Source organism: Protopterus annectens, chromosome 4.part0, assembly GCF_019279795.1.
Source record: "Protopterus annectens isolate FY-2018-M chromosome 4.part0, PAN1.0, whole genome shotgun sequence".
Classification (NCBI taxonomy): Eukaryota; Metazoa; Chordata; order Ceratodontiformes; family Protopteridae; genus Protopterus; species Protopterus annectens.
In genome coordinates this window covers 519,378,504-519,403,541 of record NC_056733.1, presented here as the reverse complement: position 1 = coordinate 519,403,541, position 25,038 = coordinate 519,378,504, and the positions used below count along the sequence as shown (strand labels likewise).

Here is a 25,038-nt window from a genome sequence, read left to right as displayed (position 1 = left end):
TGCGTCAGCACCTCAGAATACACATCTGAGTTGCTTGCTGGGTAGCTATGCGCAGCTGCATTGCACACAGAGAGGCAGTGGAGCAAAGGAGGGTTCTCTAGCTGATATCAAGGGAAAAATTCTGTTTCTAAGCTTTTGTATCTATAACGGTGATGCTAAACCTCCTTGCACGGTGCTCAAATACAAGTTAAGTTGAACAATTTTAACACAAACTAACCAATGGGAAAGCCCAAAACTGAGCCTTATTCCAGCAATTCCCAACTCAGATGGGTCATGGACTGCACATTTCTGCCACAAGCATGCAGGGAGGCCCTTCTTAATGTAGCATGGCTGGTTTTAGTGCTCAATAAGTAGCAAACAGCCTAGATTCAACAAGTCTGAATCTAGTCAATGCTATAAAATGCAGAAGTACTAGAAATTTAAAGTGCAGCAAAAAATACAAGCCTTCTACTTATCCCCCAACAATACTGTATCAGCATTTGAAAAGACTGTTAAGGATTTAGATAGGTTTATAGATGAGTACCAGGCTAGCTGCCGTCATCAGCCATTTTAAGCCTAGCTAGTTTTCCTTTTTGTGCAAGAATTAACCTATCCCATATGGTTAGAGACTTGCCTTACCCATTCCATGGTCTGTAGTTGTATATTACCCCTAAAGAGAATAACTGGGATTATACCATAAATAACTTGACCCATGCATGGGATAAAGCATTTAGAAGCTGTCATCTTCCATTAGTAGTACAGGGTGTAGTCCTCAGGTAAATTTTATGTTTGCCATCCATAGATTCAAGTTGAGCTTGAATGTGGACAGGAATGAACTTCGTTTAATGTGGACGGAAAGTCTGTTCCAGAGCAGTCATATCCTCTGCAGGAAGTACGTGGCTCTCCAAATTGTTCTGTTGATGTTGCAGAAGATGATGTCACTTTAGGGTGTAGCAATTCCCTTATTCTGCACTGTAGTGTCAGTATGGGGAAATGAACTAAGCTATTGATGGGGAAGTGAACTAAGCTGTTGATGTGGAAATTGAAATCCCAGCATTCTGATCTTCCAGTGTCAAAGACAAGTGTGCTAACTTCTGAGTCACTTACCAGCTGAACAGGTAGCAAATGTGACATGCAGTCTTCAAAGGAAATGTTACTCTTCAGTACATATACCCACCCATGTGCCCGAGCATGTATCCCCACATTTTTCCTGGGATCATTTAGCTTGTTTGCCTCCATTGTGAGAATATTTTCTGGAGTGTGATAGCGTGCTTAGTCACAACATTTTTCATGATCAGTCAAGATGTTTTCTATAAGCTTGGCTATGCATTGCCTGTTTCTTGCTACAGAGAACTGAAGATGCCAGTCAACATGGTTTGTGTAAGAGGCTTGCATTAGTAGGGCCAAAAGCAAACTACTTGCTTTGGTCTTCATAGGGGATTGGGCTGCTTGGAAATTCTTACTAGACACCATTAGGTGAGTAAACTGAGAGGTATTGCTTACTGCACAGGTGAAATATTCCTCAAAGATCTTTTTATGGTGAGAATTTCAAAGAAATGTACTGTGACAAGTTATTTTAAAGGTTCCCATGTGATTGCATTTTTTTGTCATAACTGCCATAGTGAATGCAAAATAATAAAGACATTGCTTTGTCCTAATTGTGAAAAAATATTTTTTCCCTCCAGGTGTTGCTTAAGGAAGGCATAGACTGTTCATACATTTATAGTGCATTGGATCAGACAGCAAGGAAGATCAACATTGGGAAGTTTGTGAACAGGAAGACTATGGTTATGATCGTCACTGATGTGGCAGCACGTGGGATTGATATTCCTATGCTGGATAATGTCATTAATTATAACTTCCCTCCAAAATCCAAGTTGTTTCTGCACAGAGTCGGTAGGTATTTGAGTACAAATAGACGAGTAAGTGCCAGGTTGTGTGGGCTTGCAGGAGCTAGTAGTGATGAACGTTTAGACAATGTGTAGGGAAGCTAGTAACAAACTTTAGCTGCAGGATGTTAAACACACTAGCAGTTTATTAGCCTGAAAGTCAAGTGTTTTTGTTGCATTTCACAAATGCTTTACTTTTTCTTTAGATGTCAACATAGTTGGCTTTGATAAACAAAATGTCATTCATTTTGAACATACACTACTTAAGATGTGTTCACTTTTTTCTGTTGATCTGCATCTCCAAAAATGAAGTCATACAAACTTGCTGTCATGTGATGTATATACTATTAATAATGAATGCTGCATAAATTGTTTTGCCTCTAGAAATAGTTCATAGAGGAATCGGCTGGTTATTCTACTGAAAACTTCATAGTTTATTTCATAAAAATGAGTCAGTTTTTCAGAAAACATTTAAGAGTCAAAATGGATCAGACAAAGATTAAAGAGGGGTAAACTGTGGACGAAGGAAGGAAGTAGGAACACCAGTCTGGTATAAAGTAATATGTCAGAGTTCCAACATGTTTCAGTTACTAGAAAACTTGATAAATCAAAGAATTCTTGTTAAACATAACTGTTTTAAAACACAGTGGCCCCATCCTAAAGTCTGATGTACCTGTTAATATAGGCATCCGATTTAACCCATACTCTAACCACCCTCAAAAAGGCACCTTTCCCTGTAGAAATAGAGATGTACGTGATGTAGTGTTTTCATAGTAGGGGTGTCAGTCTGCTATGTCAGAGGCAGTGTCCACTTCAAATTCTGGTCCTACAGTTCTTTGCAGTTCTGAGTAACCTCCCAAAGTCCAGACTGAAATCACAGGATTTATGATAGGATAGGGGCCCCATAGAATTTAGCGAACATAAAAAGTGTAACTCTTTCTCCACACACAATTTGACACATTTTATCAAATCTTGATCAAAAGAGAAGCAGTTTATAGGAGATATGTCTTTGGGGAATGACTTCACTAGTTTCTCATTGGGGCACATCCAACAGTGATCCAAGCTACCAGGATCATACTTCTCAACTGTCCAAATGACTTTACGTGTTTCTCATTGGGGCACATCCAACAGTGATTCAAGCTACCAGGATCATACTTCTCAACTGTCCAAATTTTTGCAGAATATCCAGATTTGTGACTCATATTTTTGGTGTGCTCTTCATAAAATTTGTGGTTTTCTTGCAAATCACGGAGGATTGAAGTCACTAAATAATGTTAGCCACTTGAATTTCAGACTTCATATCTGTCAGAAAATATATGCCAACACAAATCTTGTTATTCTAGGGACCTTCTAAGTTTATAAGAGTAATATTTAAAACCTGTCCCTATTTTTGGGCTTTTGTCCACCTATTATTTTAGGCTTTCTCCAGATTTCTTGTGCCAGTAGGTTGTATGACACAGGTAGTCCTGAATGAGGAATGAGGAAGATGTTTAACATTTCCCAGACAGAAATACTAACTAGTAAGGAGCTAGAAGACACTGACTGTATTAGTAATATTAGATTCCTACATTTGGGAACTGACTTAGCTCATCGTATTCTTCATCTGCATCCCATGGGAGTTCTGCAGGACAGAGAACATCAGTAAAATAGGAAACAGAAGCCTACCCGAACTTTCACCATCTAACATGATCTGACCTAAAATGTTCACCTCTGGAGAGTGGACTTTTTTAGTGTGTCCATGGCTTGGTAGTCCCTCAGCCCTTACCAGTGCTGTTATATATTCCAGTATAAATGAGCCAATCTCCCTGTCCCAATTTAAAATGGATCCTGTCCTCTTGGAAGGAAAGAACCCTTCCATTATGGTGCATGAAATTCCATGCCATACTAGTCACCAAGAGTTTGCTAATGATTAACTAAACTCTGGTTCTCATTACGTTTGGGCATCATATTTGCTAGAGGAGAACAAATTAACTGTTTGAGTCCAGGAGTGATGTGCAGAATGCAGTGAAGTATTGTATAGAAAGAGGAAAAGCCCACTAACAGACCAAACCAGTAATTTGTAGGGTCAATGAACTGTTTAACAAGCATTACCATCATTTCTACTGTATTGTATTTCCTCCCTCAAGTAGTTTCAAAAGGAATATCTTTTATCAGATTTTTTTTTATTAGATCTATCTTTGAGTATTTTTGTTCATCTGTTCGCTTTACTGTGTGTAGTGTTTGCGTAGCCTGTAGGACCATATATTTAGTTAGATATATAGATATAGTAAGAAATATCATAGTTTTATATTAAAATAAAGAGTCATCTTCTGATGCCAGAAAAGTTTACAGACTTCAAAAATTACTCATCCTTTGGGCATAAAATCCCACAGACGCACAGTTCTCTGAGTGTGTACTGTTTGGGGGGCCTTCCCACTTGCAGGACACCTGCAGTATTTGTGCTGCTTTTGGCACAAGGGCTCACCAAGGAAGGAAAGAGAAACTAATTTTGAAAGGACTCCTTCCCCTTCAGACAGGGCCCAAAATGTCATCGGATCCAAAGGCACCCTGTACCTCTCCTCTCTCTGATAAGTAAGGGGAAAAGAGAGGTTGAAGGAAAAAAAAGAGCAAGAAAACACAGATCCCTACCAAGGGATAAACCAAAGGACAAACATTCAGAAAAAAAACAAGAAGAATGACTTGACAAACCTAAGAAAAGATCTCCGAATCTGTCTGCTATTTTGGCTTCGGCACTTAAGATATGGAGGCAGTCAGATCCTTCTGCTTCCAGAATCCCAAACTACCTCTCAAAAAAACTTCCTTTTCTGCTGCGCTGATTAGCCTGAGTCTTCACTCCCTGATTCTTTAAAAGATTACATCAAGACCCCCAACAGCAGCTGCCTCTTTGAGGTCCAGTCGGTCTACTAGAAGTCTTACTGAATTGAATGTGGAGTGCTTGATGAGGAAGTTTGAGGACTCAAATTCAGCTGGGAGTTCTCCAGTCTCCATCCATGAGGAGAGGACTGGGATCAGACATTTCGACTCCGGCCATACTACGTCTGATGCTGTCTCCGTATGTGAAGCAGATACATATCTAATCCAACCCACACTCCCAATTACACCTATACCACTTTCTTAGCCGATAGCCATGTATACTTCAGTTTCAACTTTTTCTCTGTTTCTTAATGCCAATGTAGTCTGGTCGAATAGAGTCCCGGAGCCAGAACATTGGAGTAGGGTCACTAAGGGTGGAATCTACTCTGAGGTTTATGGAGCCATCCCTGTTTCTCTAGGCTTCGGATCTGGATAGCTTGTTTCTGAGGTCCTCCTTGGAGCTGTCAGTCTTTGGAATTGAGAATGCTACTGATTCTGCTGTTATGAGTGGTTCTTCCTCTGCTGCATTGGCTGATTTGGCTTTTGAGGTTGTGGAAAGGCCCTTGGCTGGACCAATTAAATGGGTGCATGCACAGAGTTTGGATGTGTCCTGAGTCCCACTTGGAGCCTGTTCCTTCTTCCTCTCATTCTGGTCAACACGGAGAGACAAATCCAATTAGCTTCAAAGCCATTCACCATTCTCCATGTCTGATTCTGAGGTGTCTCCTTTCAAAAATCCCAATGCACGTTCCCTGAATGAGAACTTCCAAGTGGAAGCTATATTGTCTCCTCTCCTGAGTCAGTCACTGAAGATGCCACCTTAGATAATTAAGGCTTCCCAAGATTCTCCCTCAAAGATGTCTCCTTTGGAGACATTGATGGAGTTAATGAAACACAGGAGAAGATGGTCCACTGAAAGTCCTTCTGGGTCTGGCCCTTCGATGTCCTGGGTGGTCCCACCTCCCTTACTTCTTAATTGACTTCATCATCCAAAAAGCTTAGAAGGAACGTGATGAAGCAGAGCCTATCCCAAAAAAGCCAAATAGATTCTAGTTGCCCCAAAAGGTAGAAAACATTTGGCTAAGGATCCCCTATAGATGCCTTGTTGGTAATGGTCACAAAAAAGAAGTATCCAAAGAAAGTTAGTTCCCATGTTCATCTGCCTAACTGGGAGTCGACAACATTGGACAGGCTGGTGAAATGGGCATAAGCTTCAACATTTGCACTGTGAGCACTGAACTGTTTAGCACACCTGACAAGATCCCAGCGGGACTTGATCAAGAAGTTTTCAAATTTCCTGTTTGGTAACTTACCTTCAGATATCCAGATAACAATGGATCCCCAAAAGTGTACCCTGTGTTCATCTTTGAACGTGGCCGTGAGACTGCTATCTAATGCAGCAGATGGTACAGCAAGGGCATTCGGCACAGGTAATACCATGCGACCTCATGCCTGGATGCAGCTTTTTGTTTTCGCAGAAAGCTTTAAGACGTCCTTGAATCCTACACCAACACAAATGTTCTCCAGACAGGGCTGACACAGACAAACAGCTACCAAGAAATGCATAATAGTATCCTTCAGGAAGTATTCCACCCCTGGTAACTATCATATTGACAATACACCCATAAAAGTTGACCCAGTAGTCAGGAACTTGGGGGGACACACAGACCGTGATCTAGCCTTTGACCGCCATGTGTCTACAGTAGTAAGGAAATCATTCTATGCTGCACAATTTTTAAACAAAGCTATATCATCTAGGTCCCATGAATTTATTGTTCCACTGTATTCTGCATTCATCAAACCTATCATTGAGTACATTGCCCACTTTGGTATGTACCTAACCAGGCATGTCCAACAATTAGAAGTCCACAGAGGTTCCTCACTAAAAGAATAAAAGTAACGTTCCGTGCAGACCACCTGTAGGCCGTATCCCTGTATTCTGTCTCCTACAGACTGCTGAGGGGAGATCTATGCCTGGTATACAAAGCATCATCAGATCCCACTCTGATGGGCCTTCTGCATATCTGCAAAATAAACAACACCAGAATTAGTTATTCTAAAGACTTAAACCTTGCCTGTGATATCAAGAGATCCTGCTGGATAGGCAGGTATATATCCCAGAGACTACCCAGTCTATGGAACAGGCTCCCCATCCACATGAAGCAGAGTTCCTGCCTAACCAAATTCAAGTGTAACATGGACAGTTGGATGGTAAATAGGAAATTCATCGCTGGTTTGGCACCTCTGCCTCTAATGGACACAGGTAGCTTGCAAATGATTCATCTTCCAGGCCCCTGCTTGTAAATGTTTCACCTCAGAAGCCTCTGCTTACTCTTATCAAGGGTACTAGAACTTGTCAGAGATTTGGGATGCATGGCTAGGCTTAAAAAGGCATTTGTGGTCGTTAGCCTAGTAAACACCTATGAATCTGTGGACACATATGTAGCTTTATGGTACGTGCATAACTTTTGTTTTAGGGAAAATGTGGTTCCTTCAGTTTTTTGGACTTTCATGTCCTCTCCCATCAACTTCTTCCTTCCTTCATAAAAATTAATACACTGTACTCCACTTATAATTTGATAATGATGTTCTCCACTATTTTGCCACAAATCAGTGGTGGAGCCAAAATATTTGACCTTTTTCCCAAACAATCTCCTGTGAAACACGGTATGCTAATCTTGTATACGATTTTGACTAAAGACCACTGTCTACAGAAAACAGTGCATCAGAGTAACCTTTGCCAAATAACTGGCATAACATTGCTCCATTGTTTTGAGCTCAATCCTGCATCTCTTAGGTAAGTGAGTAGACTAAAAAGAAAACTCACTGGAAATGAATCTTGCATGTGGACTGAGCTAGGGGAACCAGTCAGTATAGATAACTTCTGCTCCCAGTGAGAAGTCAATGCCTGTCATTTGACCAGTAATACGATCCACTAAGCAAATTTGAATATAATACTGAAAGATAATTAAATCAAACTTGCACTGTTGTCACTTCAGCACTGCAACTTGCCTTAAAAGAAAAGTCCGCAACAAACATTTATGACTTCTAGAGTATACAAAAATATTACACTTGACTAATTTTCTCAATCTGAATGTCTGCTTACACAAGGACAGCAACTTAATATTGCTGAAACAGTTCCAGCCAAATGGCTCCAGATTTCAGATAACACTGAAGATGAGGAAAAGGGGAAATTTGTAATTCTTCCCAGTCCCCAATATTTGTCTGTCCTGAATTCTTCCCAAAGCTAACAGAAAACTAAAGGCTAAGGAGGCTAAAGCATTCCTAAAATTAAGTGCTACTAAGTTATAGTAGCTTGAATACCATTACCTTAATAACTGCAAGCTAAAGTTTTCCTTGTAATAAGTTCACAAGCATGTGATTAAATAACCAAGGGTGCATTTTTAGATTAGAACTTTTGGAGAGGCCTGCCTTTGTGAGACAACAGGGTCAACAGTCCAGTCAGCACCCATTTACACCTGTATAGAGAAACGAGCAAAGTTCTCACTTAACTTCCATAATGATGGATGTTATGTAGTCCTATCTCACCTACATTCTTACCCGTGGGTTCGGAGCCGAATATTGGCTCTGACTCGGCCGATTTTTACTAGCTCAAAGTCTCTCACTGGCTGGGCTAAGAGGGTATCCCATGGTGCACTGCTCCCTAGCCCCAGATCTCATTTGCCGCTTGTATAGCTCGGATGTGGTCTTGCTTGGCTGTGGCTAAGTACCCTCTTTTTTTACTATTTCTCTTTAAGAAAGTTGTTTATTCAAACCCAAAAGCTATTTTAATAGCTATTCTTGCTGATTGCTAATTTGTGTGTGTATTTCAGTGCTTGCGTGTTAGTTGTCTGGTATCCCTCCTGTTCCAGCGGGCTAAGCCCGTTTTAGTTAGAAGACCTAGTCCTCCCCTCTGTCGTTGAATTAACCTTTGGTCTTTGTGTTTCCTGAAGAACCGTTTCAATTAGAGGTTCTGGTGTGTGTGGCTAGTACTGCTTTTCCTGGTGTGTCTTTTTTGTGTGAACCATTTCGGTTAGAGGTTCTCAGTGTGCCTTTTGATTTTTGTATCTGGTATTCAAAATCGTGTGGTGTTTCCTGCCATTTTTTGCGAGTTGCATCTAGGCCTCCTTTACCGTTCATTGTAAAATGTCCAAAGATCAGAAGGGAACATAAGCCTTCCGGCTTTAAGAAATGTTCCAAATGTGGATATAAAATATCCATCACGGATGGACATTCTGTGTGTGTCTACTGCCTTGGAGCCATCCATTTACAGGAGTCGTGTAGCTTTTGCCACGCGTTCAGTCCTAGGGTGCTCCAGGAGAGAAAAAACAAGTTAATATTAAAGGGACTTTTAAAACCATCTTTTGAGGAAGCTATTGATTCGGCTTCTAGTACTAAGTCTAAAGCTTCCAAGTCCAAGAAAAGGTCTCCGGCTCCATCTGCCACTTCGGAGCCTCCGGAGAAGATTACAGTTTTAGACTCTACCTCCTCGGCTCCACTGTCTTCGGGGCCGCAGGAGGTATCTGTATTAACCGAATCGGCGTCTGCTCCAATTATCCTTGAGCCCATTCGGAGCCGATCGCCCAGTGTCAGGCTTGGTTCACCGGACAAGAGATCCCAATCTCCATCTATCTCCTCCAAATCCTCCAGGCTTTCTGATTTGGATGTTGACAGGGTAGTGCAGAGGCTCCTGCAGTTGCCGGTGTTGGCCAAATTGTTTTTGGCTCCGACCCACTCTGCTCCGGAGCCAGTTACCATGACCGTTTCGATGATTCCTCCTCAGAGCACATCCTTGTCGTCGGAGCCGGTATGCTCCGCTCCGAGTGATGTTCCTGCACCAGCTCCGATACCCCCTTTGGGTTTATCGGTGCCGACTTCGGCTCCGACCATGTCGGTTCCGTCCACAGGGTTCCAGACTCGGGTCTCTTCGGTCGGGCCCGAGGGGGATACTTCGGGACAGCTGTCTGTTCAGAGTCTCCCACTTGGTGCATCGGCTCGGGGGATCCCGGTCGTGGCTTCAGAGGCGGGTCGGTTCTCGGATCTGGGAGGACCTGCCTTCAAGGCCATGCGGAGCGCGCTGGCAAGATCGTCAGCTACATCACCCAGGTCGGTCATTCCATCCCCCACCACCCCGGCGAGAGCCTCTGACACACCTGTCCTTGGACAGCAGAGCGCCAGGCCCTAAGGACACCCCCACGAGTGGTCCCCAACCTTCTGACGGTCTCCCAGAATCTTTGCCTGAGGAGCCCCCTAGAAAGGAATTGTGCAAGAGGAAGCCCATAGACTCCCAGGATGAGTCTCTCATCTCCGATACTGACCTCGAGAAATCGGAAGGGTCCCCCAATTCTTCCTCTGATGATGTTTCCTTCTCCGATATCCTGAAGATACTGAAACAAAGAGGAAGCTGGCCTTCCAAAACTCCTTTCAAGGAGGAGTCAGTATTCCTTAAGGCTTTTGGCGCTCAACCTTCCGCCTCCTGGGTGTCTCCACCCTTCGACAAACTGCTTGACCTCATTTGTCGAAGAGTGTGGGAAAATCCTGATTCTGTAGAGCCCGTGCCCAGGCGTCCCAACAAATTCCTGTCCGCACCCCAGGGAAAAGAGTTTCTATCAAAAGGAGTCCCGGTAGATGCCATGGTGGTGGCGGCAGCCACCCAGAAGGAAATTGCAGAATCTTCCTCATCGGTCCATCCTCCTAACAAGGAGTCTAGGACCATGGACTGGTACGGGAAGCGTACCCTATCTTCAGCAACCTTCACCTTACGGTCTCTGAATTATTTATCTCACTTCACTCTGCTCCAGAGAGATCTCCTCAAAGAACTGGGAGATACTGTTGCGGGTAACATACCTGAGGCGGTAGCTCAGACGGTTAATGCACAGGTTTCTACCTTCAACTCCATCACAAACTCGCCCATGGGGCTCATCTCATATGCGGCTGAGGGAGCGAGTAGGGCGGCGAGCTCAGGGGTTGCCCTTAGAAGGCAAGCCTGGCTGCGCCTGTGTCACTTCGAGGAGGCCTTCAAGTCTTCCTTCACTGACTCCCCATTTGACGGTTCCTCCTTGTTTGGGACCAAAGTGAAAGACACGCTCACCAGGTGCGAGCAAGAGGGAAAGACCCTGTCTGCCATCAGGGTCTGTTTTTCCCTTCCTACTAGTCCTTATCCCAAGGCCCAGGGGTGGGGGGGGAGAAGAGATGTGGTTTAAGAAATCACAGAGGTTTTTTTCTGCCGCACAAGGTGAACCCCCCCTCCAGAGGCAGGGGAGGGGGGGTTACTCATTGAGACGGCGCCCCAGAGGCAGAGGGGGCCCCCGCAATTCGGGAGACCGCGACTCCTTTCGTGGCTCTCCATACTCTCATTCCTGAGGGTGTGCCCAACTACGCTTATCCGGAGCCAGTCGGGGGTCGAATTTCCTTATACCTGGAAGCTTGGGAGAGCATCACCCAGGACCAATGGGTACTAAAGATAGTTTCCCGAGGTTACCTCATCCCATTCTCTTCAATACCCCTGCCAATAAGAAAAATCCCAGATGTTCCACCCAGTCAAAGGGATCAAGCAGCCTCAGAGGTGTCTCAGCTGCTGGAAAAAGGAGCCATCCAACCAGTCCCTTCAGACCAAATCGGATTAGGGGCTTACTCAAGATTCTTTTTGGTGCCGAAAAGAACAGGGGACCTGAGACCCATACTAGATCTCAGTCAATTCAACAATTACGTACACAAGTCCAAGTTACATATGGTCACTCTACAGTCAATTCTCCCAATGTTGGGAGAGGAAGTTTGGATGTGCTCCATCGATCTCATTACCATATCAAAATGGACAAAGCATCCAGGAGTCACCTACGCTTCCGGCTGGGAGCCAGTCACTTCCAGTTTCGAGCCCTGCCCTTTGGTCTCACCACAGCCCCCAGGGTGTTCACCAAATGTATGGCAGTGGTGACGGCTCACTTGAGACGTCAAGGATTCCAGGTGTTTCCGTACCTGGACGACTAGCTCCTTACCGCCCCCACCAGGCATCAACTAGTTCAGACAAGGGACGCTGCCATCAGTCTGTCACCAATTGGGCATAATGATAAACTGGGAAAAATCTGCCTTATTTCCCTCACAGCGTGTCACCTTTATAGAAGCAGAGCTGGACACCATTCAAATGCTAGCATTCCTATCACAAGAAAGGATCACTGTATTGCAAAACAAATTCATATACTGATGCTACTCAGACAAGCGCAGGCAAAATTGGTTCTACAACTCCTAGGGACCATGGCGGCGACTATCATGCTAGTCCCTTTAGCGAGATTACACATGAGACTTCTTCAGTGGCTCCTCTTTGTTCAATGTTCTCTACAAAGACTCCCACTATCTCATCCCATCTTAATCACAGACAGGTGCAAGCAGGACCTCTGTTGGTGGCTGTGCACCAACAATTTGAACAGGGGAAAGCCCTTCGTTCCTCCTGTCCCTGTTGCCACAGTGACCACGGATGCCTCCCAGATGGGGTGGGGGGGCATTATCTCGGCAGGACAGTCCAAGGCACGTAGCAAGAACACGAGATACATTCGCATATAAATGTCCTAGAGATGAGAGCAGTGCTTCTTGCGTTGCAGGCACTTCAGGAAGTTCTTCCTCTAGGGACTATTGCTCAGAACCTGCTCACTCAGACAACATGTCAGTAGTGTGGTATCTCAACAAGCAAGGGGGGACACGATCATACCCCCCTATGCAGAGAGGCCATGCGAGTGTGGAATTGGGCAATAGCTTCCCAACGATTTCTGGTGGCAACGCACATTCCAAGGAAGTCCAACGTAATAGCAGACAGGCTAAGCAGACCAATACTTATGCCTTACGAGTGGTCCCTGAATCGCCTGGTTACAGAGCGAATCTTCAGCAAGTGGGGTCAGCCTTGCTGCGACCTGTTTACCAGCCCTCTCAATGCGAAATGCAGCAACTACTTCACGCTGATCCCCCCACAGGGGGAATCACCTAGGAATGCTCTGGTTCACGATTGGCCCTCCGGTCTGTGTTATGCTTTCCCTCCATTTCCCCTTCTCTCAAGGGTGAGTCAGAAAGCTCAATCCTTGGGAAGCAGAATGATTCTGATTGCCCCACATTGGCCTCATTAAGTATGGTTTCCCTTTCTTCAACCATACGTTGTGGACACTCCTTGGATTTTGGACCCTCTACCAGATTTACTGACACATGTTGGGACAGTTCCACCCCTCTCTGAGGACACTCCGGTTGACAGCCTGGCTACTCCACTTCCATCGCTAGTCAGACGTCATAATTTTTCACCTGAGGTGGTCCATATTCTATCGTCCTCCCATAAGCCATCCACTAGAAAGATTTACTCTAGCAAATGGAAAAGGTTTTCCATCTGGGCTCATACTAGAGGTATCGATCCTTATACAGCCCCGATGGATTCAGTTCTGGAATTCTTGTCAATGCTTTTCTATCAGGGATCCACATCAGCCACAATCAAAGTTCAACTGGCGGCAATATCTAATTTCCACGTAGCGAATGAACCTAGTCTTATGGCCCACAGACTATGCAAAGCATTCCTCAAAGGTACCCTGTTACTTTGTCCCCCAGTGCCCGAACCCGTCATGCGCTGGGACCTCAATTTTGTTCTCCAAGCCCTCACACTGCCACCTTTTGAACCTGCAACTACCTGTGAGTTAAAATTCTTAACATGGAAAACAGCATTTTTAATAGCAATCACTTCAGCACGACGGGTCTCGGAAATTCAAGCCCTCTCCATCAAACCCCCATATTTAATCTTTCACAAAGATAGGGTCTCTCTTAGACCAAACCCATCCTTTCTTCCTAAAGTGGCTTCTGTGTCTAACATTAATCAGTCCATTGAGCTGTCAGTATTCTTTCCCCACTTCTCTAACAAGGCAGAATTTAGATTTCACCAATTGGATGTGCATAGACAATTATGCTTCTATCTACACCGGGCAAAAGATATCTGGAAGTCTGACAACTCTTTGTTTCCTTTTCGGAAAACCGATTGGGTTCTCCGATATCCAAGGTTACGCTGTCTAGATGGATAGCCAGTTGCATCTCTTTCATCTATCAGGCAGGAGATAAAAATTTGCCATTTGCAGTCAAGGCACATTCTACGCGGGCTGTTTCCACATCCACGGCCTATCAAGCTAGATTGTCAATGGATGATATATGTGCTGCAGCTACTTTGGCTTCTCCCCACACCTTTGTTTCTCATTACAAATTGGACGTGGTCTCCAGGAGCAGATCTTCCTTTGGTTCCACAGTTCTCAGGAGTATTTTCCTATGAGCCACCCAGGATGTAGGTGCTAGGGACGCTGTCCCACGGGTAAGAATGTAGGTGAGATAGGACTACATAACATCAAGAAGTTATGTACTCACCATAACGTTCGATGTATGTAGTCCATCTCGCCTCACATTCTTACTTACCCTCCCACCTTCCCCCTGCCTGGAGGATTTAGAGCATAAGATTTGGAGTAAAGGTTGTCACCTGCTGAGTCCCTTTCTTTAGTGATTGTTTATATGCATGTGAGGTGTGTATGAAGTATATATATTGTTTAGCAGCAAACTAGATCTGGGGATAGGGAGCAGTGCACCATGGGATACCCTCTTAGCCCAGCCAATGAGAGACTTTGAGCTAGTAAAAATCGGCCGAGTCGGGCCGATATTTGGCACCAAACCCACGGGTAAGAATGTGAGGCGAGATGGACTACATACATCGAACGTTATGGTGAGTACATAACTTCTTGATCAGGTCCATTTTGTATTTTCCTCTGTTGTTTCATTTGACAACTTTGCTCAAGACTCAAGATGATATTGCAAACCTAAGAGAGCTCTTCCTGAGACAAATCGATTTTACTTCTGACCTTTAATTAATGCCTCTTCCATATGGTTTTTCTATGGCATTATCAGTGCAAGCATACGATTTTACTTCTGACCTTTAATTAATGCCTCTTCCATATGGTTTTCTATGGAGTTATCAGTGCAAGCTGTATGCAGTTTTCCTCTATACCTGAAAGCGCTCTTTACCTCTTTTTGGTTAGCTATCCTCATCAAGGTTAGGAACTTGTCTTCTTGCTAATACTACTTGAAAAATGGTTAATGATCCGAGTCCTTTCCTTAATCCAGTGTATAAACTAACTATATATATATATATATATATATATATATATATATATATATATATATATATATATACACATACATACATATACATACATACACACTGTTTCTTTCTGCCTTCTTCTGGGACTGCTCCAACAGGAAGATTTTTTTAGGTCATCTGTTCATTGATGATTGACAGTGTTCTGTTTGTATTCAAAAGTGAGAGGGATTTTGCTTCTGCAATTCTCCTGTTGACATCTGCCAAGTTTACCTTCAGGGCTTCTTATGTTGGATACAGAGCTGTTAAGAGATGAGTGTACCTAATATCGGTAAACTTCCTGCTCACTAAACTTCTGAAATGTGGAGATTCTTTTTTTGAGATTGCCTTCAGTTAAGGTTACAAATTCCAACTTTGAAATCCCATTTCAGCTCTTTGTGATTAATAATGAATGTTTCTTTTTGATTTGGTCTTGAACTTGGGGTTTGTACCACATAGCTTTTCAAATCCACTGAAGAGAAGCTAAGATAGACATTTAATCTCTTACTATGTTTGGGGCTGTGGGGCTTGCATATTGCCTTTTTCTGGACCATACAGTAGTTGGCACTTCATTCATGAATGAAAAAGGGTTTAAGAGCAAGATTATAAGTTTTTTTTTTTTTTTGGGGGGGGGGGGGGGTTCTCATGTCTTTGCTGAGCTGAAAATTAGTTGCTTCAACTGCTACAGAGTATGCCCAGATGTCTATGGCTCAGTTTGTTTTGTTTTGTAAACTGTCTACTAAATTGTTATGGTTATCTAGAACACTCAAAAACAAATATGTGTATTCTCTAAAGTAAATAAGTAAACTGATGTTGCCCGTGGAAGACATTTTTTTCATTGTCTTTCCACTAAAATATGACTCTTCATTTTGGCTTTATTGTGTGTGAAAAAACATTTTATATGCAGTACTGTTTGATAAGGACGCACAAATGAGATATACTTCCCCATTTGTATAGAGAGTAAATAAATATTTTATAATCTGTTTTTTAAACTGTACATTACCCATTGTTCTTTAACCGTTAATTACAGTTCCTAGCTAAAGTGAATTTTTCTTTGCTTGATATCATATGTGGGAGTTGTAGGCCTAAGAGCAGAATAGGGGTGTTGTGTGCATATGACAGGGAATGCAGAACTATTTTAGCTGGGAAAAGAATATTGTTGTTTTAGAAATAATAAAAAAAGGATGTTCAACTCTTTAATTTACTCTTGCAGGACTAAAATTGTCTACGTGCTTTTTTTTTGTTTCACTTCCTTCCTAGGGTTTCAAGTACACTATGATCAGTAAGTTGGAAGAGTTCAGTGAAAGTCTTCAGTATTTAACTGTGTGTGTCATGCGTTAGGCTGTGGAGGGACAGATAAGAGCGTTAACAAGCACTGAGGGTGCAAGAGGTTTGGGTGAAGAGCTGGTACTTAATAGGCTGTGGTAGAGAGTAGCATTTGGCAGGTATGGTAGAAACTTCGGTAGGTCTTCAGTGGACACGTAACAAGTAGTAGGCAATGATGTATTTTTACTGTTGGTCAACACATTTTGGAAAAAAAAACTGAGTAAGTGATGAACAATGACAGGTTAACATGAGTGCTGGTGCAAACCGTTAGGTATTGGAATCGGGATTCAAAATAATGTGATCTATTAAGAGAGTTAGCAGTGTATAGTGAATATGGTTTAGATTAAATTAGTTGCCAGTCTTGGGTGGGTACATGATGGACAGATAAATGGATGTATGGGTAGAAGGATGAGGTTAATCATGAGGATCACTGCTCCAATTAATTCTTTATACATGGAATTACACTCTAGTTGGTGTCAATTATTCCAGTCTGATGTCACGAACATTTGGATATCACTGTTACAGAGATGGTCTCCTCCCCACACCAAGAACATTTTTTTTGCCACAGGAAGTAAGCAGTTGCTTGATCATAAGAGAACATCTGTTTCTTTTAGGCTCCTTCAAAGAATTGTAAGTACTCCAGGTTGGGCAGTCTTCTTTTCCTTGTATTATGATTGATAAAAAGATACCAGTAAGTTTGCCTGCAGCAGAAAAATTCCTCCAAATATGACCATGCACATGATCTTTTTCTTTACAAAGATCATCAAAGCACGTATAGCAAACACTAAAACTTTCAGTTATGAACTTCATGGAGTGCACGGGAAATCTTCATGCTTGAACAGTGGATGCCTATCCTTCTCTAGGATTTTGATGTGCGGCAGTCTTTAAGTGAGGTTTATTCTTTGATTTTTATTAAGTGTTTACCTTTGTGAATAACAGCTGCTGCAGTTTTTTCACTTTTTTTCTGGTACCAGAATACTTGCACAAACATGTTACCAGTTTACAGATGTTTGCACTTGAAGTTTGTGCAATCGTGGGGTTAGAATATTTTTATAAGGATAGTGTTATGTATACAAGAGGGTTCCTTTAAAAGTGTTTTCTTTAGATTTGTGTGGTAAATAGATGTTCGTACTACATCATTTGGTTGTAATTGTTGGTGAATTTCATTAGCCCAAATTCGCAATCCACACAGGAAAAGTGGCCTACAATATGGGTATGTGTAAATGGTAAAGTGATTTGACTGTGTGTGCCATCCACATTTTCAAAATGGTCTTCTGTCTAGGCACCCTGCAGGTAGTGATTGGGACAGTACCTTGGATATGTCCTAGCTGCATAAGCAGAACAAAGGGGGGGGGGGGGCACTACTACCTCATATGCACACTGACCATGCTAATGTGGTATTACAGTTATTTCTACTAGTTTGCTAGTATTTTTGCCAACTGTATTTAATTACTTGATGAGAATAAAAAACATGAATAATTAGTTTCAGTGCCAGGATAACATGGTGTTCTCATATATTTACAATAGTGGTTACTTGTGCCTTATGGGAAATTCTCACAAAAATGTTGTCCTACTTAAAGAAGGTGATTGGTTGTGTCACACTGATTTAATGCTCTGATGTTCTGATATACGTGAGAATACCATTAGTTTTGTGCTGGACAAGTAATATATGCTATAGCTATGTCATGGAGGTAAGAGTACATATGTCTACAGATGCTGCCTGTGTGACAAGTTTCTGTTAACAGATGTAAAATGGTTGATTTCAGATTTCACAAGTCTTCGACTGTCGGCTTGATTGTAGATGCACAAATTCATTCATACTATCAGACATTGTAGAGTTGAGTGAAAGGGCAGTGTGAAAGTATCCTGAAATGAATGCAGAAAGTAAAGACATTGCGCCTAATGCATAGTTGTTTTTTTGCAGGTCGAGTTGCCAGAGCCGGTAGAAGTGGTACTGCATTGTCTCTTGTGGCACCAGATGAAGCAGCATATGTCTTTGATCTGCATCTTTTCTTGGGAAGGCCCCTTCGCCTGGTAAGCCCTGGTGAAAAGATGGAAGGTATGTTCAGTCACCTCATCTCAATGCTTCAGTCTGTGTACTTTTGACACTTGTGATCACGAAGCTGTAACCCACTTTGTATACACAGAGTTCTTGTTTGCACCACATGGCTGATGTTTAAACAGTCTTGAAAGGAAAGGAGTTTATGAAGAAGCAAGTAAGATCTAAGATTGAAAAGTACTTTTATAGGTCCATAGGTAAGTACTTGGCTAGCTGTCTATGCAGGCCATTTTAACCCAAGCTATTTTCCCTTTTGGTGCTTGAATTAACCTATCCCATTTGGTGTTAGACTGGTCTTAACAACTACATGGTTGATAGTTATATATTACCCCTCATAAGAATAACTGGGATTGTACTGTAGTTAATTTTAGGGGACCTATTTGTGGGATAAAGCATTTAGGAGTAACCTCTGTCCATTAGTAGCATAGGGGTCAGTGTTGATGGCAGTGGCTAAGTCATGCTATTTAAGATGCATTCAGTGATATTGCCAGGTCCTTTAGATGTATGATTTTTAGCTTTTGATAGCTGTTCACTAACTTTTGCTGAAAACTGCATTTTTGCAACATACCACTAGTATGTTTTGTCTCTCTGACACCTTATGTTATACTAATGGTACAAGACCTAGAGAGAATGTACAATGAGGCAGAGAGATTATTGTTCTGTTGGGGAGAAGGCAGCCATGCTTCCGTTTTTCTCATCACTTGCATCTATTTACTTATTTGCGGGTGTGTGCGTGTTTTGTTAACCCATTCATTGGACTAGTCCAGGGAGCATTTCCAGCCATGGCCTAAAAGCAAATCTATGACATGCGTTTGTATGCATTCAGCTAACTGGTTTGTTATATGCAAGATTACCCAATGTTTCTGCATCAGTGCTTGGAAATACTTTTGAAGTTTATTATAGAAGTCACTGATGCAGTGTAGGTGCTTATCCATGGGAATTAACTTCTGGTAGACATCTGTTTTTGGAATTAGATGCTGGTATATTCTGCCTTCTTGTCTTTCATAGCTCATGGATATCTATAACCAGCACAGAGCTGGTGTCCTTCCCTACCCCAGGATGTTATCTGAGAAATGGCTTAAAGGGAAAGCATGCTGCTCTATTATCTATTTTGTTATAGGAAGTAATTAATTCCAAGTCTGTATTCACCAGTATTTTCCATGTGACTGTTGGAGCAGTCAGTAATTGGGAGCTGCTCTATTATCTATTTTGTTATAGGAAGTAATTAATTGCAAGTCTGTCTGTATTCACCAGTATTTTCCATGTGACTGTTAGAGCAGTCGTAATTGGGAGCCTTTTCTATTCCTTTTTTCTATACTACGGGAAGAGCATTTATTGTATTAAAGTTTTGTTTGTGTGTATAGCACATTTCTGAGATTAGTGATGTTCCAGAAAAATTGACTTTGGCTGAGGAAGACTGTTTCTACTAAAATATTGTCATTTAACAGTGTCTGTTTTGTTTGGGGGTAGCTGTTTCCTACTGTCAACACCTCGCTACTTTCAGCTGAAAAATGCACTGTTGGATGGCCCAAAATTTAAAAGCCTTCTTGAACATAAGAAATTGACTCTAGTCCAGGAGCTCTCTGCTTCAGTGGCAGGACCTCCTTGTAAAATAGAAAACATCCCGTAGAAAAAGGGATCACAACAATGACCTGGTCATTACCAACATGGGAAATCGATGCTATACACCTATGGTCACCCCCTCGTTAGTCACGTCTGACCATAAGCTAATCACCCTTAACATCCACATCCCACCCCCACCCCCCAGTAAGGAAACCTCCATAAAAAACTTCTCCAAAGCCAACTTCATGCTACTCAAGTCAGAAGTGACAAACTTCATGACACCCATGCAGATGGGAGCTGAAAGTTCAACTGCTGAACCCTACACTAAGGCACTGTACGAGCACATCCACTCATGCATAAATCGTGCCATCCCAAATAGAACCAAGATGCTCTCATCCAAAAAAAAGAAGCCAATCTGGTGGTCCCCTGCCATAAAAAACTTTGCAACAAAAGGAAGAAACTGTTGCAGAAAAGAGGAAAATCCCAGGATGCAAAAAACTTCCTTACCAGCCTCAGTAAGAAACTGAGATCCCTCATAAAATCCTCCAAAGCTAGTTACGAAGATAAAATTGCCAAAGATTCCAAAGACAACAACAAGGCATTCTGTAACTATGTCAAGAATCTAAATGGCAATGCTCAGATCTGCTCTGAGCTAAAACAGAATGGCATTAAATATACTGATCCCAAGGATATTGCCAATATCCTGGCAGATCGATTCAGTGCTAACTTCATCCCCCTCTCACCCCCTAAATGGCCCATCTCAATACCGGAAGATTGCCAAATTCCGGTAATAACGGCTACACAGGTAAAAAAACGCACTCTCCAAAGCTAAGAATACAGCATCCATGGGACCAGATGACATCCCGGGCTGTGTACTACATGAACTACAATATGAACTGGCACCTCACCTAAGTGTCATGTTTAATCATAGCCTCACCTCAGGTTTCGTGCCCACTGAGTGGCGCACAGCTACAGTTATCCCACTCTACAAGGGGGGATCCACCTTGGATCCCGGAAACTACCGTCCCATCAGTCTGACAAGCCTTATCTGCAAGGCCATGAAGCGTATTATCATGGAACTTATAAACAAAGACATTGGCAACCTTCAAACACTGGACCCCACCCAGTTTGGGTTCGTGAAGGGCCGGTCTTGTCTCCTGAACTTGATTGACTTCTTCGAATCAGTCTCCAGAGCCATGGACAAGGATAAGCTCATAGCCACACGCTCCAGGGATCTAAACCTTGTCATCACAATAAACAAACATGCTGGAGGGATAGGTTCCTGACCCAGAGACTCCCCAGACTCTGGAATAGATTGCCCATACATGTCAAGCAGAGTGCCTCTTTGGCCCTCTTCAAAAGGAACCTTAACGATTGGATGGTAGAAAGGAAATTCACCCCAGGGATCACGCCAGCCGCCCTGCTAGACAGGGGTCCAGGGAAGTAACTAGTGTGGGAAGAAATGGCCAGGGAATTGTTATGGCTAGGCTTGTATAGGCCCTAGGGCTGATAGCCTAGTACCAACCTATGAACCAAAGGACAATACAAAAACTGAGAAACTGGAAGCTGTTTATGGATCTGAATAGTAAGGTAGAAGCAGTGAAAATCTTTAGTCCTTTCGGTTTTATATATAGGTTAGGTATATTTTTATCAACCATATTAGAAGTTGCGACACAGATGCCTTCAGCTCTTTATTAATTAATCTGGGCGCTACACACTTAAGGCTGCTGTACTTAACACAAACAGAAAGTTATCATTCAAAGTGATAAAGGATGATGATGAAACAGGGATGAAATTCAAGAAATAAGGAGAGAGTGGGATTTTGCATGCATATCCTTAAGGAGCATAACACTAATGATACAGTGTGTTCTATATCATAAATTAGGAGAAAGCTTTCTAAGTACTAAGCCAACACAAGAATGGAGAATGAGATTTTTGCTGGTAGAAATGACTGCAAGTAGGGGTAGAGAGAATAGGCAAGCGGGAGATGGAATTTATTGGAGAAAACTGATAATGGAACCAAGGTACTGCGAGCAAATAACCAGAGAAGGAAAAGTAATAGAATGGGATGAAGTCAAGGAGAGATTTGGACTGCAGGCTAGAGACTGCCTTCCATATCAGAGACTGATATCAGGGTATATACAAAAAGAAAGGGATAAGGAGATCCTAAGTGAAAGACCTGCTCTGTAGAGTTTTTACTTGAATCTAGAACCGCTGTAAAAGCTGCTGTTAAAAATGTTATTAGAAGTGCAAATAAAATGTTGCATGATGAATAAAATTATTTATCAAAGGAGGTTAGAAAACATTGGGAAGAGAGATTAGTAATTTACAAGGAAACAATGGGAGAACATCTGTTTGGCTGCCACGTATGCAACAAAGTCAAAGGTTTAGGATTTTTGCTTAGAGGTTTTTGCATAGGTATTTATATACCCCTGGCAGATGCCAGATAATTTTTGCTCAGGTATATGTATATGACAAGCATTGGAGGTGTGATGAGGAAGAAAGAGATAACTGGGAACATATGTTTTGGGAGTGTAATGAGGTGGCAGACTAAAAATTCCCCTACAAAGTGCTCTGCCAGAAGTATTGGATGAGTGAGTGGTGTAACTAAGGAAATAATTCTTTTGAACAGGGGCACAGGATCTGAGCTACCTAGACATAGTAAGGTCTTAAGTTTAATTCCGGTGGCTGCCAAAAAAGCAATCGCTAGAAAATGAAACTCAAAGTCCAAACCAACTGCATTTGAACTATTGGAAGAGGAATCTTTTGAAAAGGGAAGGAGCAAGTTTCATAAAAATTGTGGGAGCAATACATGCAGAATAATATTCTGGAGGAGAAGTGAGGTTCAATGGAAAGCAGGAATTGAGTAATTTATGCAATGTTGGATTGAGGATAGTTATAAAAAAACAACCTATGTGATGTTTAATGAAAGTAACTGGAAACAATCTGGTTTGTTTTCTTTTCTATTAATGTATGTTTGCTTATGTATTTAGTGATAATTTAATAAGGGTGTTAAAATGTAAGGCTTTTTCCAACTTAACATTAAATACAGACGGGAGTAATTTCGTGAAAAAGAAGCACCAACAGTGGTTTCAGTAGGTGGCACTAGCTCTCTATCGGGGATCCAAAAGAGAAAAGCACATTGCAGTTGGTTACCACAGAAGATTAAGGATTATAAGTTGTTTCTGAGTTGCTTGATGTAGTCCAGGATTTGAATCCCCCCCACCTCTGCTTACTTACTGTGCGACTCTGAACATGGCAGTAAACCACATCTTACCCTGTAACAGTGGTGAAATTAAACAGAGTCTTCAGATATCTCCTCAACAGTATGCCTAGTGTAGGCTGTGTTATATTGCAAGGATCAAACTGCATTCTTGAAGGAGAACAAAGACTGTGAAAAACAGTATGGCAGCCCCCCCCCCATAATGTCCATTTTGGGGTAAAATTAAAATATAAGCAGCAGTTGTAATTCTGTGGTATTAGCAGTGCATGGACTGTCAAGGCACAATGAAATGCACATACAGGCGCTCAGTTTCAAGCACACACACACATTGTCCAGTTTTGGGGTGTTTTTTTTTTTCTGTAAGATGCATTGGTGGTAACTCTGGAAGGGAACGGTGCCTGTCTGCTCATACCAGCTCACAGTGAGCACAGACCATTTCTCTGATTTCTAACGGGGAGAGAGCATTGTAATACCAGCTTCTTGTATTTAGGGAGTTTACCAAATGCTGACCCCCCCCCCCCCAGTGTTTGCCTATTTTGGAAGAAAAGAAATCCACATTTACTCAGACTTGGGTGATTGCCTAATTCAAGTCCATTTGCTGCAGGAGCTACCCTGATGTTTGCAGCACATCATTCATGTTCTCTTCAGAACAAACATCTCTTCAACTAGCACAGATCTAGCTGGATACCAGCAACCACCAGTAATTTTGTAGGGACAGTGGTAGATATCAGAACAGGCAGGCTGTTCCTGTCTCAGGAAAGGGGTTATACATTTGAGTTTTTGTGTTTATGGCTTGAAAAACTCACCTGAAACAGAAGAAGCATTCCTGAAGTCATTAGACTACTACTCCGTTCTGATTGTTCCTTATGCAGCACTTTAAATGAGGAAAATACAGCGATACCACAGAACCCTGTGGGAACATCACCCTTAAAGAGCTATTCTTGATACCCATATCTAAAGGGACTTCATGTAGTAGACTCATTAGGTCCAGGCCAATCCACAAACAGTCTGTCGTTTGTGATAGCAGACTGTACTTAGCTCTTAAGTGCAGAGGTCCTCATAGTTACTTCAGGAGGAGGGGGAGATGCACTGTATCTACATGAAGGCATATGGTAGACGGAATATCAGCCAGGTGAACAAGCATGTTAATGTAAAATAAAAGATGACCCTAATATAAAGCAGTTGTAACACCTAGATATATTGAAACTTGTAATAGACAGTACTACTAAGCAGGTCTTATCCAGCCTGTATGAATGTAAGTTGAACAACAGGTTTTCTATGCACAGATGTATAATTCAAGTGAACCAAGGTGGATCTATTGGCATGTCAGGAAAATCCTGAGCTAAGGAAGTTTTGTACAGGTGCCCACATAGGAGGCACTTGGGCAATTAATACCTTCCATGTTCTATGGAGAATGAGCTGTTTGTGTATGTTTCTCTATTTCCTTATCTTCTGAGAATGATCTAGAAGATAAAAACTACTGTGTCCACTGTGGCCAAGGGAGCTCTACTTTGTCCCAGTTAGTTCTACAAATTAGTTCAGATGAACTTATAAGGGAACCCTTACAACTACCATGTGTGTGTACACTATGAGTGCAGTAAAAGGGGCCCCTGTTGCTTACAGAGTAAAATCATTTGACCGGCTGTATGAATAACCCCAGCCCAGTTACCTGTTGAATGTCTGAGAACTGTAATTGTGTTCTCAGAACTGACCTGCAAGTGCAAATGTGGGAGTATATATTCATTCCAAGACTGGTGTCTTAAGAGTATTACCCAATTCCATGGTGCAGTGTTTGTGAGGTTAGTATATACAAGGAATAGAAATGTAAGGGGGTATGGAAGGTAAACAACCGCTGTAGGAATACTTGGGAACATCCTGATTTCTCACAGTGCCAGCCCCAATTTGCAGCTTTGCTCAGTACCAAGTCCCTACTGACGGTGAGGAGATGCTGGCAGTGGCGCCAGATGAAGTAGCAGTACATGTCACATTCCTGGCTGTGGCAAGGTTTATG

General features: G+C 42.3%; 1 protein-coding gene across 1 annotated transcript in view; it reads left to right on the top strand.

Annotated features, from left to right (window-relative positions):
- DDX54 (DEAD-box helicase 54) overlaps nt 1-25,038 on the top strand; it is an 841,349-nt gene that overhangs the window by 348,426 nt on the left and 467,885 nt on the right. Inside the window, 2 exon segments of the mRNA XM_044068440.1 lie at nt 1,665-1,875; nt 18,107-18,241. Coding sequence (XP_043924375.1) covers nt 1,665-1,875; nt 18,107-18,241 — 346 coding nt within the window.